General features: G+C 59.8%; 1 protein-coding gene across 2 annotated transcripts; it reads left to right on the top strand.

Moving 5' to 3' along the window:
- The first annotated feature begins 1,622 nt into the window (after nucleotides 1-1,622).
- Nucleotides 1,623-13,589, top strand: LOC118157904 (rho guanine nucleotide exchange factor 37-like). Of its 2 annotated transcripts, none has more exons than XM_035312442.1 (13): nucleotides 1,623-2,001; nucleotides 4,576-4,793; nucleotides 5,244-5,367; nucleotides 5,586-5,733; nucleotides 6,498-6,697; nucleotides 7,623-7,753; nucleotides 8,295-8,399; nucleotides 9,242-9,352; nucleotides 9,707-10,036; nucleotides 10,893-11,021; nucleotides 11,218-11,413; nucleotides 11,818-11,990; nucleotides 12,345-13,589. In XM_035312442.1, the coding sequence occupies exons 2-13, from the start codon at nucleotides 4,590-4,592 to the stop codon at nucleotides 12,552-12,554; spliced, it is 2,061 nt and encodes a 686-aa protein (XP_035168333.1). In that variant the 5' UTR covers nucleotides 1,623-2,001; nucleotides 4,576-4,589; the 3' UTR covers nucleotides 12,555-13,589. The 2 variants fall into 2 exon arrangements, with proteins under 2 accessions (XP_035168333.1, XP_035168334.1); XM_035312443.1 differs by lacking the exon at nucleotides 1,623-2,001 and adding an exon at nucleotides 2,801-2,846.
- The last annotated feature ends 1,440 nt before the right edge of the window (nucleotides 13,590-15,029 follow it).

The following is a 15,029-nucleotide window of genomic DNA, read 5'->3' as shown; positions in this document are numbered from 1 at the left end:
CCCCAGAAATAAAGAGCTGACTCAATTTATTCTGCTTGGATCAAGTTCTATATCTGCTTATTTTTAGCTTCTCCTCTGCCTCATGGTGGAAGCAGTGACCTGCTGGCACAAGGCTGGAGCCTGCAGCTCCTTTCTGACCGCTGGAGCTAAGGCAATTGCTGCCTGCTTGGAGCAGCCCCTCGGCACAGCCCAGTGAGCCATGTGGGTGTCAGTACCAGCAGAAGGTGTGCCAAGCCCTCCTTGCTCCCGTGGTGGATTTAAGTACCGGTTGTATCAACTGGAAGGGGAAGAAGCAGGAAATGAAATGACATCTATATGGAATGGTATCTATGTGGTTTTTCAGGTGATGCTTTTTCTGATGACCAGCTAGATAAGGAAGACCTTTAGCTTCACGTCATTTTTCTCCTCTTCCTAGCACCTTGGTTCGAATCCCCTGCTTACACAGTACACACACACAGTGGTGTTGGAGGCAAAGTTCACTTCCTAAACCTGCGGTGTGGGAGGAAGCTCTGCCATTAGGACACACCTGCCAGCACATTCTTGAGCAAGCTATTTTTTTCCAAGTGTTTTTGTTTCCAACATGAATGGCTGATAGCAGCATGTGGTCGTGAAGTCCTTTCAAGACGGGAAAGAAATCCAAAGAACAGCAATAATAATGGAGAAACATTAAATAAAGGAAACACAACTTTCATGTACGAACACGCCGCTCCGAGCAGAACCTCCTGCCTGCTGGTATTGGGCATACCCAGAGCTGTCACACTTTGCATGGCTGGAAGCTGTGTTTGTTTTCGGAGCAAGCCCTGGCTAACTCACAGCATGTCTGCTGCATTCCCAGAGAGCCCCCTGATGGCCTTGGCGTTCACTGAGCAGCCTGAGCTTTAAAGTTTTGCGTAGCTCAAAAAAGCCCTGCACTCTGAGCCATCGGCAGCAAACAGCTTTGGGGCGAGTTGTCAGCGGGCTGTCATCACCCCGCACAGGGGCATCACCCTGTCCCGGACCAGCCACTGAGCTCCCAAGCAGCAGAGGGTGTGACAGGGCCGGGCAGTGGTGGAGGTGGCTCTGGGAGAAGCTTCCTGGAAAAACAGGCGTGTGGCGAGGCTGCACCGATCTGGTGCACAGCAGGAGAAGGCAGCCCTGCCCTGCCGCCCCCTCCGCACTGCTCCCTCCCATGCGCCTCCCCCTCCAAGCTCACTGGGTGTTGTGTTTGCAGGGTCTGAGGGCTGGCTGGCCATGAGGACAGAGCGCACTGGAGCCCTACAGATTGGCTTAATGGGAGTGCCAAACGTGGGAACACAATTGTGCTGGGCTAGCCCTCACCTATTGGCTTTTCCCTCATAACCAGAGCCCAGCGGTGGCAGCCAGCCCACTCCCTCACCTTCCTGGCTCCCCAGGGAGCCCTGTAGTGGTGACAGAGCTATGATACCTGTCACAGAGCCACCCGCATGGAGCCACACAGCCCAGCTGGATGGGAGGGAAGCAAGAAGGAAACTGCTCACGCCAGGGAAAACAATTCGGCAGCATGGCGGTCTTGCAAAGAAATCACCTGAGCCGTGTTACCAAGCATCTGAAAAAATGGATTGGAATTGAAAACGTGCCAGGGGGAACGCCCATGGTGTGAGCCAGCCAAGGCGGAGTGTGTGACCGGGAAAGCTGCCCTGCTGCCCCAGCCTGTCGGGGCAAGAGACGTAGCCGGGAGGGGAGCACTGCCTGGACAGGGCTCTGTCCGCACCTAGGGGAGCCTGTGCCAGGCCCTGGCATGGTAAGGCAGCAGATGCTGATGTGGGCAGAGAGGTGGTGATGTGCCTTGAGGGGCGACAGCTTTGTCGGACGTGGTGTCATTGCACCTGCCCAAGGATGGAGCCAGGAAACTTGTGACAGCACTGCAATGCTGGCCCAAAGTCCACCTGGCCGGGCACCTCACTGCTTCACAGGTACCTGGGCAAGGCTAGAATTGCTGCTACAGGGGAGGAAGAACACCTGTGTCCCCAAAATCCCAGCCAGGTAAAGCCCTCACTGCCTGTCCGTGTGTGGGTCACTTGCGTGCTCCTGTGCCTGTGTCTCCCCCCGGTGCACCCCTCCGTAAGGTGATGCATGAACCCTTTCTGCTGTGCTGCTTTTGGGATGCTGTGTGTCAATGTGGAAAAGTCCCAGTGTGGCTGGATCACCTTCCCGCAGCTGGGCTGGGGATGAGCACAAGGCTGCGGCAGCTGGCTGTGCATCAGGCTCTGCCTTCTCATAGCTTGTTTGCAGGGCTGCAAGCATGGTGCAAGCAAAAAATAAATATGTATATATACAAAATTAACACCAAAGGCCTGTGGCTGCCAGCTGCGCAATCTGTGGCACCACTTCCTTCGTTTCTGCGTTTCTGTTTGCTCCAAGCCCTCTCTGCGGCTGAGCAGCAGGGCACTGACAGCGGAGCAGAGGGGATGCCCCAGCCCGGGGGGAGGGGCGAGGGGGGGCGCGGGGACCTCGCTGGGGCGGGGAGGGGGGGGGTTTGGGGGGGGGGGCCGGGCACCTGCAGCAGGCTCGGAGCCGGGAACACAGGGCAGCAGGAGCGAAGGCAGCAGAGGACACTAGGACGGGGCTGCGCTTGCTTGCAGCGGAGGAAGCCTGCGCCTGCTGCGGGCGCGCTGCGTGCACAGCTGCTGGGGAGGCTCTGCTCCCAGCCCCGCGAAGCCCCTAGCTCCTGGGGAAGCCGGGACCCTGCCGGGCACCCTCAGCCCTCGCCGGGGGCCGGCCCTGCCCGCCCGCGGCCCCCCCGCCGTGACGCAGTGGGTTTATCATTAACGCCCCCCCCCCAGCAGCGGGAGCGCGGATCCCGGCACCAGCCCCTGCCTCGGCCGCAGGTAAGAGCCGGGGGGAGCCGGGGGCTCGCAGCCGGCCCTGCTCTGCCCCCCCGGGGGGGGGGGGGGGGGGATTTAGGGTGCTGGGCCCGGGGTGCTGCCAGCCCCGGGAGCAGTGGGCAGGGATGCTACAAGCCGGGGGGGCGCTGGGGGAGGCAGGCAGGGAGGGGAGCAGGGGATCAGCCCGCTCGGCAGTCCAGTCACTGCTGAGTTTGGATTTTGTTCTTCCTCCGGGGTGTCAGATGGAGGGGGGGGGAGAGGTTCCCTCAGCCTGGGAATGATCCCCAGGGATGCTGGCATAGGGACCGGTGACACCCCAGGAGCTGGCGTAGGAACCGGTGACACCCCAAAGCCCCAGGGGAGCCAGCACAGGGCAGCGGTGGGGGTCAGAGAGCGGGGCTGGACCCTCAGCTCTGCCCTCACCTTGGTCCCCACACCTGCGTGCCCAGCACCATGCAGAGCTCACAGCCAGTTCTGCCATCCCCAGCCATTCGCTTGTTTAACAATGTTTGGTGGCATCCCTCTGACTGGGCACCTCCATGGCACCCAGAAGGATGCAGGACCCTGCTCTCCATGCCCCACCACAGCCGACATGCAGATATACCCGATGAGCAGAGGGCAGGGATGCCTGCTCATGCAGTGAGGTTCTGTGAGGCAGGCAGAGGTGCTATGCCTTCCCTCTCAGCATATGTCCCTTACTAAGCCCAGGGCTCCTCCAGAGCAGTTCTGGGCTTTGCTAGGCAGGAGCATCCATGCTACTCAGTGCTCACAGCCACATTGCCCGCTATTTGCTTGAGCAGACCCCAAGCAGAGGCTCCGGTTTGTCCACAGCCCCCTGCTCCCCTGCAGGTGCTCGGCGCTTTCCACACCCATGGGACCGTGGTGCCGCGCAGCTGCATGCCGGGGGCTGTGCTGGCGTGGGCCAGGCTGTTTCTCTCTCTCTCAAGGCCTCCTGCCTTGTGCTGCCAGGTCACAGCACTATCTGTGCTGCCTTGAGAGCTGCACCTTCCTCCTTGGCCTCGGCACGAAGAGGGGACGTTCCCCAGGAAGGGAAATGCCATGAATCAGCTTCCACTTTACTTGTTCTCTGTGGGCAGAGGGAGCTGGAGCAGACACCATGGTGCAAAGCACCAGGGGCTTCCAGAGCCTCTGGCAAAGGCACCCATGCCTTCGCCCACTTCTTCCCGCCCCCCCCCCCCCCAGTAAATCAGTTCTGCCTAGTACAGAAACGCCTGTTGTTCAGGCACTGCAAAAACACTCTTTGTACTTTGAATAGGACTCTTGAATGCGAGGCAGCACGCCAGGCGCTGCCACAGCAGTATCAGCCAGCCCGGGCAGCGCCAGCATGGGCACGGAGGCGCTGAAGCCCCGGGCTGCTCTTGGGCCAGGGGGTCAGAGCTGGTGCTGGGGGTGCTGCTGCAGTCCCCTGCCTGCAGCCAGGGCTGCTCCTGGCTGCTGGAATTCGGGCATGGGTGCTCGGCAAGTCCCCGCCTGCCTCACGTGGGTGCCTGCCCTTGACAGTCAGCCTGCTCCTCACCCGCAGTGTATTTATGGTTTTATGGTTTTGGAGTATGACACCGCAGCTTGTGTGTCCTCTGCAACAAGCATGTGTCCCGGGGACGTGCCCAGGGATGTGCTCCCTGCCCTGGTACAGGGGGACCGAGCGTGGGCACCAAGCCAGACCCTATGGAACAGTCCCTGCCCAGCCCATGACCTGAGCCTGCCCTTGCAGAGCATCCCACCAGCATGGCGAGCCCCCATGCCGAAGAGCTGCCCACCAAGGGCATAGATGACCCAGACGCACACATCTATGAGGAGGTGACGCTCTGCGAGAGGATGGAGCTCAGCCAGCGGCTGGCTGTGGAGGAGCTGATCACCACTGAGGCCAGCTACGTGCACAACCTCCAGCTGTGCCTGTCGGACATCCGGGCACACCTCCGGCAGAAGCAGGTGAGGGGGCTGTCAGCACCTGTGCTGAGGCTGGGGACTGTAGGGCGAGCCCATCGAGAGCGGTGAGGCACCCAAATCCTGGCAAGGCCAGTGCTGAGCATGACTGTGAGGTCACGGCCTGCTCACCCTGTCCTCCCAGCCTCCCCAGATGACTCCATCAGCCAAGGTCCTGAGTTGGACGGTCATCACGTCTGACCCAGTACAGCCATCCTCAGGCTCTAACTGGTACCTCTGTAATGTTAGAAAGGCCTCATTGTCCTGCTTGGGAACAAAGCCAGCTCTCAGTATCTCCAGATGTCTCCTGGAATGGAGCATTTCCAGCTCCTCAAATGTCATGTGAGGCAGCTGGAAGGACGCTGGTGCTTGGGAGGGTGGGCATGACTCCGGGATGCAAGGTCCACTTCCACCTTATCTATTTGACTTGTTATGGGGCAACTTTGTTCCTTTCAGCTGCCTGATCTTGACCTGGAAGGACTCTTCTCCAACATCGATGACATCCTTCACCTCTCCAGACGGTTCCTCAGGGGTCTTGAGGCCACAGCTGTGCAGGAGCACGATCAGCTGCTGGGCATCAGTAAGTGGGGCAGTGCCAAGAGCAGATCCATGCCAGTGGTCCCTCTGCAGCCAGGGGCCTCTGCTGGATTTCTGACCTGCAGAAAGCAGGTGCTTGGGGAAAGCATCAGGCCCAGCCCAGAAGAGGTGCCTGGGGGTGCAGAGCTGGCTCAGTGTGCGGGACGAGACCCCTTCCCATGGGAAAGGAGCAGCCTCTCCAGCTTGGCCCTCCTTCCCCAGGCACCCTGTTCCAGGAGTTCAAGGAGGAGATGGAGACCGTCTACAAGGTCTACTGCGCCAGCTATGAGCATGCTCTCCTGCTGGTGGAGAGCTACCGCAAGGACCCCAGGCTGCAGGAGGAGATCTTGGACACCCTGAATGCAACTGTGTAGGTACCGTCTTGGTGCCCAGGAGCACGCACCCATGCTGAGTGCAGGATCGTCATGGCATTGTCTGCTGTAGTTGCTGGCAGCCTCTCCTGTATCCTATGGGACCTGCCAAACTGGCACTACAGCCTGGGGGTCTCTTATGGCAGACCCCAAAGCAAGGGATGGGGTGGTACCCACAGCCCCTGCCTGCTCCTCACCCCCACATTGCTCCCATCCAAAGGGCTGTGCCCACAGAGGGCATGCACTCCCCGGCATCACCAGAGAGACAGGCTGGCCCTAGGGGACTGCTCCTGTCCTATCAGCATGGTCACGAGCACTGCCAGCAGCAGGAATGGCAGCGGAGGAGCCGCTGGGGTTTTCTGCTGCTTGGAGCACTGCTGACATGACTCCTGAGGCCGTTTGTGCAGGAAGGAGGGGGCCCTGCCCACACACCCTGTGCCTGGCAGCCAGACAAGCCCAGCACTCTTTGGGGAGGCCAGAAACCCTCCTGGGGTTGGCACTGCCTTCAGGGCTGGGGGGGACAGCAACCCCCTGCCAGCACTGCCCGGGGGGGGCACAGCTGGCTAGGGAGCTGGGGTTCATGGTCAGAAACCCCACCAGGGCTGCAGGCACAGTTTACCTGCACGTCCAAGGCAGCAAATCTCTCCTGGTGCTGGAAAGGCTCTGTTTTCTCCCTAAAATGCTTGCAGAGAAGCATGGAGAAGCAGCAGGGCAGGAGGGGTTATCTTTCCCATCGGCCTCACAAAATTCCCCTCTTCGCCAGGCCTCACACAAGTGCCTCGGATCTCAGCTTCTTCCTGGTGATGCCGGTGCAGAGGATCACCAAATACCCGCTGCTGCTGGGCAAGATCCTGGAGAACACCCCTGCCAGCACCAGCGCCCACCCGGCCATCGCTGCAGCTGTCAGCGCCATGGCCCAGGCCAACGCCAACATCAACGAGTACAAGCGGCAGCGAGAAGTGGGTGAGTGGGGGCACGGTTAGGGCAGGGGGCACAGCACTAGCAATGGACTCGGTGCCTGGTAAGCCTCAGTCCAACCCCGGTCATGTCCTGGTGTTTTTGCGTTAATTCCTGCTCAAGTCCAAGCTCTCCCTTCCTCCTGCCCTCTGGTGGAGCTGCAGCAGGGGCGGTGTGCTGGCAGCTCCTGGCACTGTGCTCATTAAGAGGGCTGCAAGGCACCGCTGGTCCTGCTCGGACAAATGCCACCCTGGCCAAGCTGCAGGAGCAGGGTGACACGAGGGGGGAGCACAGAACTGGTCTGCCTGCATTCCGCAAGCTGGGGAATTGGGAGGAACATTCCTGCCCTTGGGACAGTAGAAATCAAGCTCCCCACAAACGTGAACTCATGAACTCTTTTCTTTCTGGTTTCCCTGGGGCTGCCCTTCTTTGATGTGGGTTGTGCTTATCCTGTTGATAAGCCCCAGCCTCGCTGCTGTTCGCACCTCACAGTTTCCCTGCTTTGCCAGGCTGCTGAGGATGCTCTTACAACTTCTCCAGCCCTGTCTCATTTTCCTCTCATTCCCAGCAGCTTCCAACCAGCTGCCCCAGCACGCACCGAGGCCCCTCGGGCTGCGAGGCAGGGCCAGGAAAAGGGACACATCTGTCTGCAGTGAAAATGCCAGCACACCCATCAAACCCAGCACGAGCCAGATCTGCTGTGCTGGGTTTTATCTGTGTCTGCCAGGAGCTGTGGGCAGGATTTCAGGTCCCTGCTGTCCTATGAACAATGAATAAAGCACCCTCAGGGTCCTGTGGATGCTGTACGGGAGGGCAGTTGTGCGAGCAGACCCTTTGCCCGTTCCCCTGCAGAGCCAGTGCCAGGTCCCCGGGGATGCCTGGCCCCTCACCAGCTTTTTTCCCTCCCCACATCATGTCTCCCCTGAGGCAGCGACCAAATACAACAAGGCTGAGCACCTGACGCTGCGGGACCGCCTGGCTCGCCTCAACACCCACTCCATCGCCAAGAAGACCACGCGGATGAGCCGGCTCCTCATGCACGAGGCCGGCTTTGTGAGCAAGGTGTGAGCCCACCCATCTGTGGCCAGCACACGCTGCCCCTCCTCTGGCTGCTTCTGGCACTTGCCTCCCATACCGAAGGTGGGGAGAGCTGAGCCTGGGCGATGCTGACACCCAGTGGACTGTGCTGCCATACGAGCCCCTGTCCCACTGCCAAGTGACCTAAGGGTGGCTCCTGCTGCCCCATTGCAAGGCTCAGGAATGCAGGTACAGAGCTCCCTGCCTGTCTCCGTGGGAGCTGCAGGCATTACAGGGGAGTGCCTTGACCTCCAGTAGCCCTGCAGATCCTTGGGCATCCCAGCAAAAGCAAACAAACCCAGTGGCAGGGAGCACTGCTTGCGGCTGTAGCATTTTCCCCAGCACCACTACAACCCCATGCAGTGCCCTGTTCCCGCGTGCATCCCACACACCCCAGACTTTGGTGCTTTTCAAACTCCTGCAGCCCTTCAGGGTTTCCCCCTCCCTATCCCCCAGCTTCATCACCCCTGCCTGAACCCTTTCCTGGCCTGCCCGAGCCGGGGACAAGCTGCCCCTTGTCTTGCAGACGGAGGACAAGGAATATGACAATCTGGAGGAGAAGTTCCAGAGCGTGGCATCCAGTGTGGTTGTGCTGAAGGAGAATGTGGCATCCTATGTGGCACATTTAGAGGTAAAACCCTGACCGCTTGCAGGGGACTGGCCCCATCCAGGCCTCAGGATGCATTTCAGAGGGTTGCAGAACACTTCCAAGCAAGGAAACAGCAGCTGGAGATGTTCAGGGACTTGCAGCTCTCAGCTAAAATAAATTGTCGTGCTGTGGGCTTGCACAATATCTGAGGATCGCTCCTGTCCAGGGGAGGTTAAAACAAAGGCATCGTCAGTAAAGTGTTTATTGGGAGCAGTCAGTCCTTATGCTGATCATTACTGCTAGGTATCAAACAGCTGAAAGTGCTAAATGTTGTTCAGCCTGGAAACTCCTGCATTAAGAAGCAGAAGGCAGAAGTGTCCCCAAATCAGGCTGCACGTGTGCCACATCTCTTTCTGTCTGAAAGCTTCTTGCAGTCACTGAAGACATTCCCATAGGGCAGGGGTGGCCTGGCCTCTCCCCATGCTGGCTGGCAGGGCTCTGTGCATGTCTGTGTCCCCAGCACAAAGCAGAGGCAAACCTTGCTTCATACATTGCCACGAGCACCTCTGCAGGGCTGGGGAGCAGCACACAGAGCAGTGATCAGAGCTGCCACCTCCTGCTCACAGGGTTAATCCCTTTTGAATTTCCATCTCCAGTTCCTTCTGTGGCAGGGAGGGTGACAAAGGAGAGGTCTCCTTTCCCTTCCCACCCCTCATGCTCTCCATAAATGCTTTGCACACAAACACAAGGAAGCCCCAAGCTGCTGGAGCACCAAACCCAAGTGTCAGAGCGGTGTGCCTTTGGGAACATGGGTGTAGGGGAACGTGGTGGGCTGGTGCTGGGCAGCGTCTGGAGGCCAGCCCCGATCACTTCCTCCCTTTCAGGTGTTCCTGGTGCCCACCCTGCACAAGCGAGAGCTGCAGATGGAGGAGGGCCCAGCCCAGCAGTACCACCGCCTCGCAGAGCACCTCCACCATGTTGTTTTCCCCGAGTTTGTGAGTGCTCCTTCCCCACGGGTCTCCTTCAGGGTCACAAGCAAGCATTTCCAGGGGCAGGGGAGTCAGGAGCTGAGGGTGGCCCCAGTGCAGGGAGTGTCCTCACCAGCAGGCGCAGCCCTGGGGGGCCTGTGGAGCCCCAGTTTTGTCATGGCCAGTGTGACTGCTCTACCAAGGGGCTGCTTTGGTGGGCATCCCATGTGCCTGCAGGGAAGGACACCTTGGGAGCTCCCCACTCCACACAAGCCCTCCAACTGGTCCCCCAGGCCTTTCCTAACCCACAAGATAGTGCCCCGTGCAGACGGCTGGGCCTGCTGGGGTTCACATGGAGATTTGGATCCTCTTGCCCCACAGAAGCGACGCTTGGACAGGCTGGTCTGGCAGCCCCTCTGCAGCCTCTCGGAGATGCTGGTGGGGCCACAGCAGCTGGTCAAGAAGCGCCTGGACAAGCTGCTGGACTACGAGGAGATCCAGGAGCGCAAGAGCGAGCTGGGCAGTGTGACGTATGACGAGGAGGCCGCCATGAACACCTACCTCGCCATCAATGCCCTGCTTGTGGCCGAGCTCCCGCAGTTCAACCAGGTGGCTGTGCAGCTCCTGGGGCAGGTGCTGGGATCCCTCTGCATCCTGCACCAGGACCTGGCTGCAGAGGTCCTGCACGAGGCAGAAAAGGAGCTGAAGCAGGTGAGAGAGGCTCTTCGGCGTGGGGACACATGCTGGCGTACGTGCTGAGCCTGATCTGCCTTTGGGCCATGAGGGCTCTGAGGGCTCGCTGCGTCCCCAGCCTGCCCTGCAGGCACGCAGCTCCCTGTCCAGCACTTGTAAGTGATCCCTCCTCCCCATTGGCCAGGGAAAGTTAAATTTTCTCTTCTTCACTGCCAGGAACTGTCCTGTTCTCTGTTGGAGGCTAGCGCTAGTAATTTATTGATGTAGTGCTGGGATAATCAGCACTCTCTCTGAGCTTTGGAGAGCTCTGTGCTGGGAAGGGGGAGGAGGATGAGGAGGAAGAGGAGAGCTCCTGGCCTGGAGAAGGAGCATCGCTTGGGCCCCCAAACCCTGGGAGATGCCTCCTGGGAGGCCTCACCCCACAGGCACCATGAGCCTGCTGTTGGCAAGCGATGGCTCAGCCCAGGGGTGAGCGTGGCCCTGGCCTGAGCCATGACAAAGACGAGGAAGTGGTGCATCCACATCTCAGGCACTGCTGGCATGTCCCCAGTGGTAGGGCTGGGTTCCCATTGCTCGGCCTGGGGGCTTGTGCTGCAGAGCCCTGAGCTAGACCCTCCTGTGTCCCTCAGGGTGCAGTGTTACAGGCTGGGGACTCAGGACAGGACTGTTCCTTTGGGTGCAGCCCAAGGGCTCACAGCCAGAGGGCAGCAGCTCTTGTTGCTGAAAGGGGCTGGATCTCAACTGCAAGGTGTATCTTTAGCATTCTGTTCTCTTGCTTTGTCACCTATTTTCATCTTTCTCCTTCTCTTCTGACCTTACCTGAAGCTCTGTGCGTCCCTAGGGGCCCCTCTGACCTCAGGGTCTGTCTTCACAGATGCCCCATGGCCACATGCCTCTGCCCACTTTCTGGAGGCTGGTGGAGGACACTCTGCAGCAGGCTGGTGCCCAGCTCAGTACGTTCACCCAGGCGTTTGAAACAGTCACACCGAGCCCCATGACACAGGTAGGATTTGGGAGGGGTGTTCTGGGCCAGCAGGACTGAGGCTGCGTGGTGCAGGACATCTCCTGGGGGGAGGCTGGCTCAGACAACAGCACAGGAGGTCATGGCACCCACAGTGTGCACATGGAGCATGCACATGGAGCACCTCAGCCTCCTGCATGTCGGATTAAGTGCTCCTGTGTCCCTTGCTCCCCACCAGTCCCTGACCCCTGCTGAGGAGCGGAAGGTCCTTTCCCTCGTGAGCAAACACGGCCCAGACAAACTTTACCAAGTGACAAGCAACGTCAGCGGCAGTAAAGACTTGGACCTGACCTTGCAAAGGGGACAGATTGTGGCTCTGCTGCAACGCGTTGACACCAAGGGCAACATGAGCAGATGGCTGGTGGATGCTGGAGGTACTGCAAGCGCTGCGGGGAGGCTCTCCCTGCCTTGGCACCAGGGTCAGAAACCAAATCCAAACCATTTTCTCAGCTTGGATGAAGCTGGCTCAGACCAAACCCAGCTCTGCTTTGCCAGCTACACCTGTAGCCTTTAGCTCTAAACCTTGTGTTTCCCCATTTGTTCCCTGAGGGAGCACTTGAGAATTGTTGCGGCTGGGAAGGGAGAACCCTGTGCACGCAGAAACATCCTAAAATCCCTTTATTTGGGTCTTGCGGCTGGATGTTCCCTAGCAATGGGCCAGTTTAAGCAGGGCTCCTGTGCCATGCAAGGCAATAGCCAGGTTATCCTCCCTCCAGCAAGCCCTACATGTGCCAGGCAGCAGGGCTGCTTGAATGATGTGTGTGTGCATGTCCTCCAGGTCCCCGAGGGTTTGTGCCTGCTGGCAAACTGCAGCCTTATAGACCAGTGCAAAGCCAGCAGCCCGGGATGCAGACGCCAACCCCAGCGAGTGTCCCAGACAGAAGGCGACATTCGTACACATCACCTGAGGCTCCCAGGCCCCAGGTGGCCACATTCACCCCGGCTTTCCAGGTGAGAATGGGGGACACCCCCGGGGCTGTTCCTCATGACCCTGCTAGCTCGGTGCTTGTCCCTGCACGCGGGTGGGGATGTGGACCTGCTTTTCCAGCACGCAGGATCACATACATATAGCTGTGTGCCTGGCAGGAGTGGCACAGCTGGGATTTGCCTTGCTGGGACCTGCTGTGGACAGAGCAAAGCGAGTGATGCCTAGAGGGGTCCCCACCGTCCCTCCACTGATGGCAGGACTGTGCTGCCCTCTTAGAAGTAGCCTCTGTGTCTCCTATAGATCCTGCCCTGCTTGTCCCTTCCCCTCTTGCCTCCTGTTCCCAGCAAGGGCTCCCTCCCCTCCTTCACCTTCTGCAGGTGGTCGCTGGTTTCTCCTTCACTGCCAGGAGTCCGCAGGAGGTCAGCCTGCAGGCGGGGCAGCCCGTAGTGGTGCTCGAGACACATGACAAGAAGGGCAGCACGGAGTGGAGCCTGGTGGAGGTGAACGGCCAGAGGGGCTACGTGCCCTCCAGTTACCTGGTGACAGTCCCCATGCAGGAGCCCATGGGCTGGAGCTTGCCCGTGTGAGCACCGCCAGCCCAGCACCCCAGGGCACAGGCTTCATGCTGCTCTCAGATGAGAGCCATCCGCTTGGCACCTGAGGAGCTCATCACAGAGATGCTGGAGGGGGGCGGCTGCACGGTCCCAGGCTGGGGAAGCAGCAGGATATGCCCCAGGGGACATGGACACAGGCATGGAGGTGGGGAGACATATTTTGTGCCTATGGGCATGAGGGCAGGAAGGCAGGAGTGTAGCATGTCCCACATGTGTTTGCTTACTGCTGGGAGACATAGAGGGAAGGCTCCAGGAAGGAGTGCCAGCAGGTGGCTGCAGGTTTGCAGGAGTTTGTTAAAATTTGTGTCAGTGGGAAAAGTGTTCCTAGGGGTGATGAGATGGAACTGTCCGTAGGTAGTTCAGGTCCAAGCTGCCAATGCTGCAGTGCCACAGAGGGGCGAGGGGAGGTAGCTGGTGCTGCTTGTTTGCTCTCCCAGCCCCAAGGGGTGAGCTGGGCTCTGCAGTACCAGCTATTCCTGGGCCGAACCTTTATGGCTATGGAACCTTACCTGCAGGCTCTGTCCCCGGGAGGTGCCCTTTGGACATGGTGTGAGGCTGCGGAGCACCAACGTCTCTCACTTCTCCCAGAATATTTCCCAAACCCTTTGCACTCACTGCTGCCCCAAGCCTCGAGCCTCAGGGTCAGCAGAGGGCACAGGTCTCTTCCAGCCTAACCACAAGGAAAAATAAAGGGCACAAGAGTGCCTTTAAATAGCACGGCGAGGACACGCTCTCCTGGGAGGAATGCTCTGGCCAGGTGGGCAGAACGTGCTTGTGACCAGGGACAGGGGGGTGTTGGGCAGGGACGGCTCCTGGCCAGGCGCCGGGGCCAAGGTTAGGCATTGGAGCAAGGCTGTGCCTGTGGCAGACGCTCCTAGCCTGGGGTCTTGCCGTGCCCAGGGCTCTGCGGGGTGGCTGCTGCTGCCTGCATCCTGCCCGCTGCCCTGCAAGGGGTTTGGTGCTGGCGCAGCGCTAGGGCTGATTCACATCCTAGACATGGAGGCATTTGGATGGTGTCCACATGCAGGGTGTGCCAGCAGGGATCAAATCTGACTTGCTGGCCCCTGGCCCTCTTGTTTGTGTGCTGTGGGGTGGGCAGTGGTCAAGGCAAGGCCAGTGTGGGTTACACGGGGCTTCTTGCTGGCACAGAGGGGTGCAGAGCCCTGGGAGGGTCTGCAGAGCCGATATGTTGGCGTAGCATTGTGTTAGCTCCATGAGCACGGATGGTTTGCGGAGCAGGAGTTCCCTTCGTCCCCATGGCAGCCCCAGGCAGCAAGCTGCAGACATACCCTGCCCCATCTTCCTGGTGTGCAGGATCCAGCCCTATGCTCAGGGAGGTGCAGAGCTGCTCCTCTGCTCACTGCTTCAGCCCCAAGGACAACAGCATCCCCCATTCCCTTGCTCAGGTGGGAGGAGAGAGGCAAGAGATGTGTCCCTGAGGAGCAGGGTGCCAGCACAGCCATGTTCGTGCAGGCAGGAGGTGGTTGCTCAGGCTCTGCTCTGCCCTTACCTTATCTCCCTGCCCAGGTATGCACAGCCCCAGGGACACAGCAGGAGGCTCGGCAGGGTAGGAGCTGCAGCTTGCCTGCAGCTGGGCACACCGGGGCAGGCAGGGATGGCTGTGACCCCAGTCCAGCCAGCACCACAAAGAGGAGAGCAGCATCCGTGGAAGTCCCAAGCTGGGGTTCCCAAACCCTGACCAATCCCCACACCCCAGGGTGCAAGGAGGGAAGGAAACGTGCAGCAGTGTGCAGGGAGGGGGGCTGGATGCAGGAGCAGGGTGGCCCAGGGGAAGCAGGACCCCCAGGACCTGCTGGGAAAGCTGCCCGCAGGGCCAGAAGGGGGCTGAGCCCCACAGAGTGCGGCCCTGGGGCTGGGAGGTGGGAAGGGAGGCACAAGCAGCGCTGCTGGCTCCTGCCTTGCACAGCCAGCACCTGAATTGTCTAATAAAGTGTGGAATTGCTTTCATGCTCTGCTACCTTTGCTGAGACAGACCATCATTAAGGCCCTTCCTTCCCAGCCAGCAGCTGGCTGCTGCCTCTGTCCCTGCTGTCACGGCGCTGCCAGATGAGCTGCCAGCTCAAGCTGTGCCCGGCTCAGCCCCACAGCAGTGCTGTGCCTGCTGGTACCCTCCAGCCAGTGCTGTGCACCCTTGCCTCCTGCTTAGCCCCTTCCCAGGACATTGCGCCCAGCATTCAGCTGGCCGTGAAACCGTGCCACAGCACTGGGATGGGGGCTGCGGACCCTGTCTTTCCCCCTGCCTGCCTTCTGGATGCCCTGGGGGATGCCAGGAGGTGGTGCTCCCTGTGCCAGGCGCCTGGAGCCCTGCTGGAGCCTTGCTCTGGCACTGCAGGAGAGCGGGGTTGTCCCCCCGCCACACGGTGACTGATTGCTGCTGAACCACCAGGATATGAGCAGGGACCATTCACTGGCCTTAATAGCAATAAT

This window comes from Oxyura jamaicensis (assembly GCF_011077185.1).
Source record: "Oxyura jamaicensis isolate SHBP4307 breed ruddy duck chromosome 13 unlocalized genomic scaffold, BPBGC_Ojam_1.0 oxy13_random_OJ106582, whole genome shotgun sequence".
Classification (NCBI taxonomy): domain Eukaryota; kingdom Metazoa; phylum Chordata; class Aves; order Anseriformes; family Anatidae; genus Oxyura; species Oxyura jamaicensis.
The sequence above is the reverse complement of the archived record's forward strand: the minus strand, read 5'-3'. Positions and strand labels throughout refer to the sequence as shown.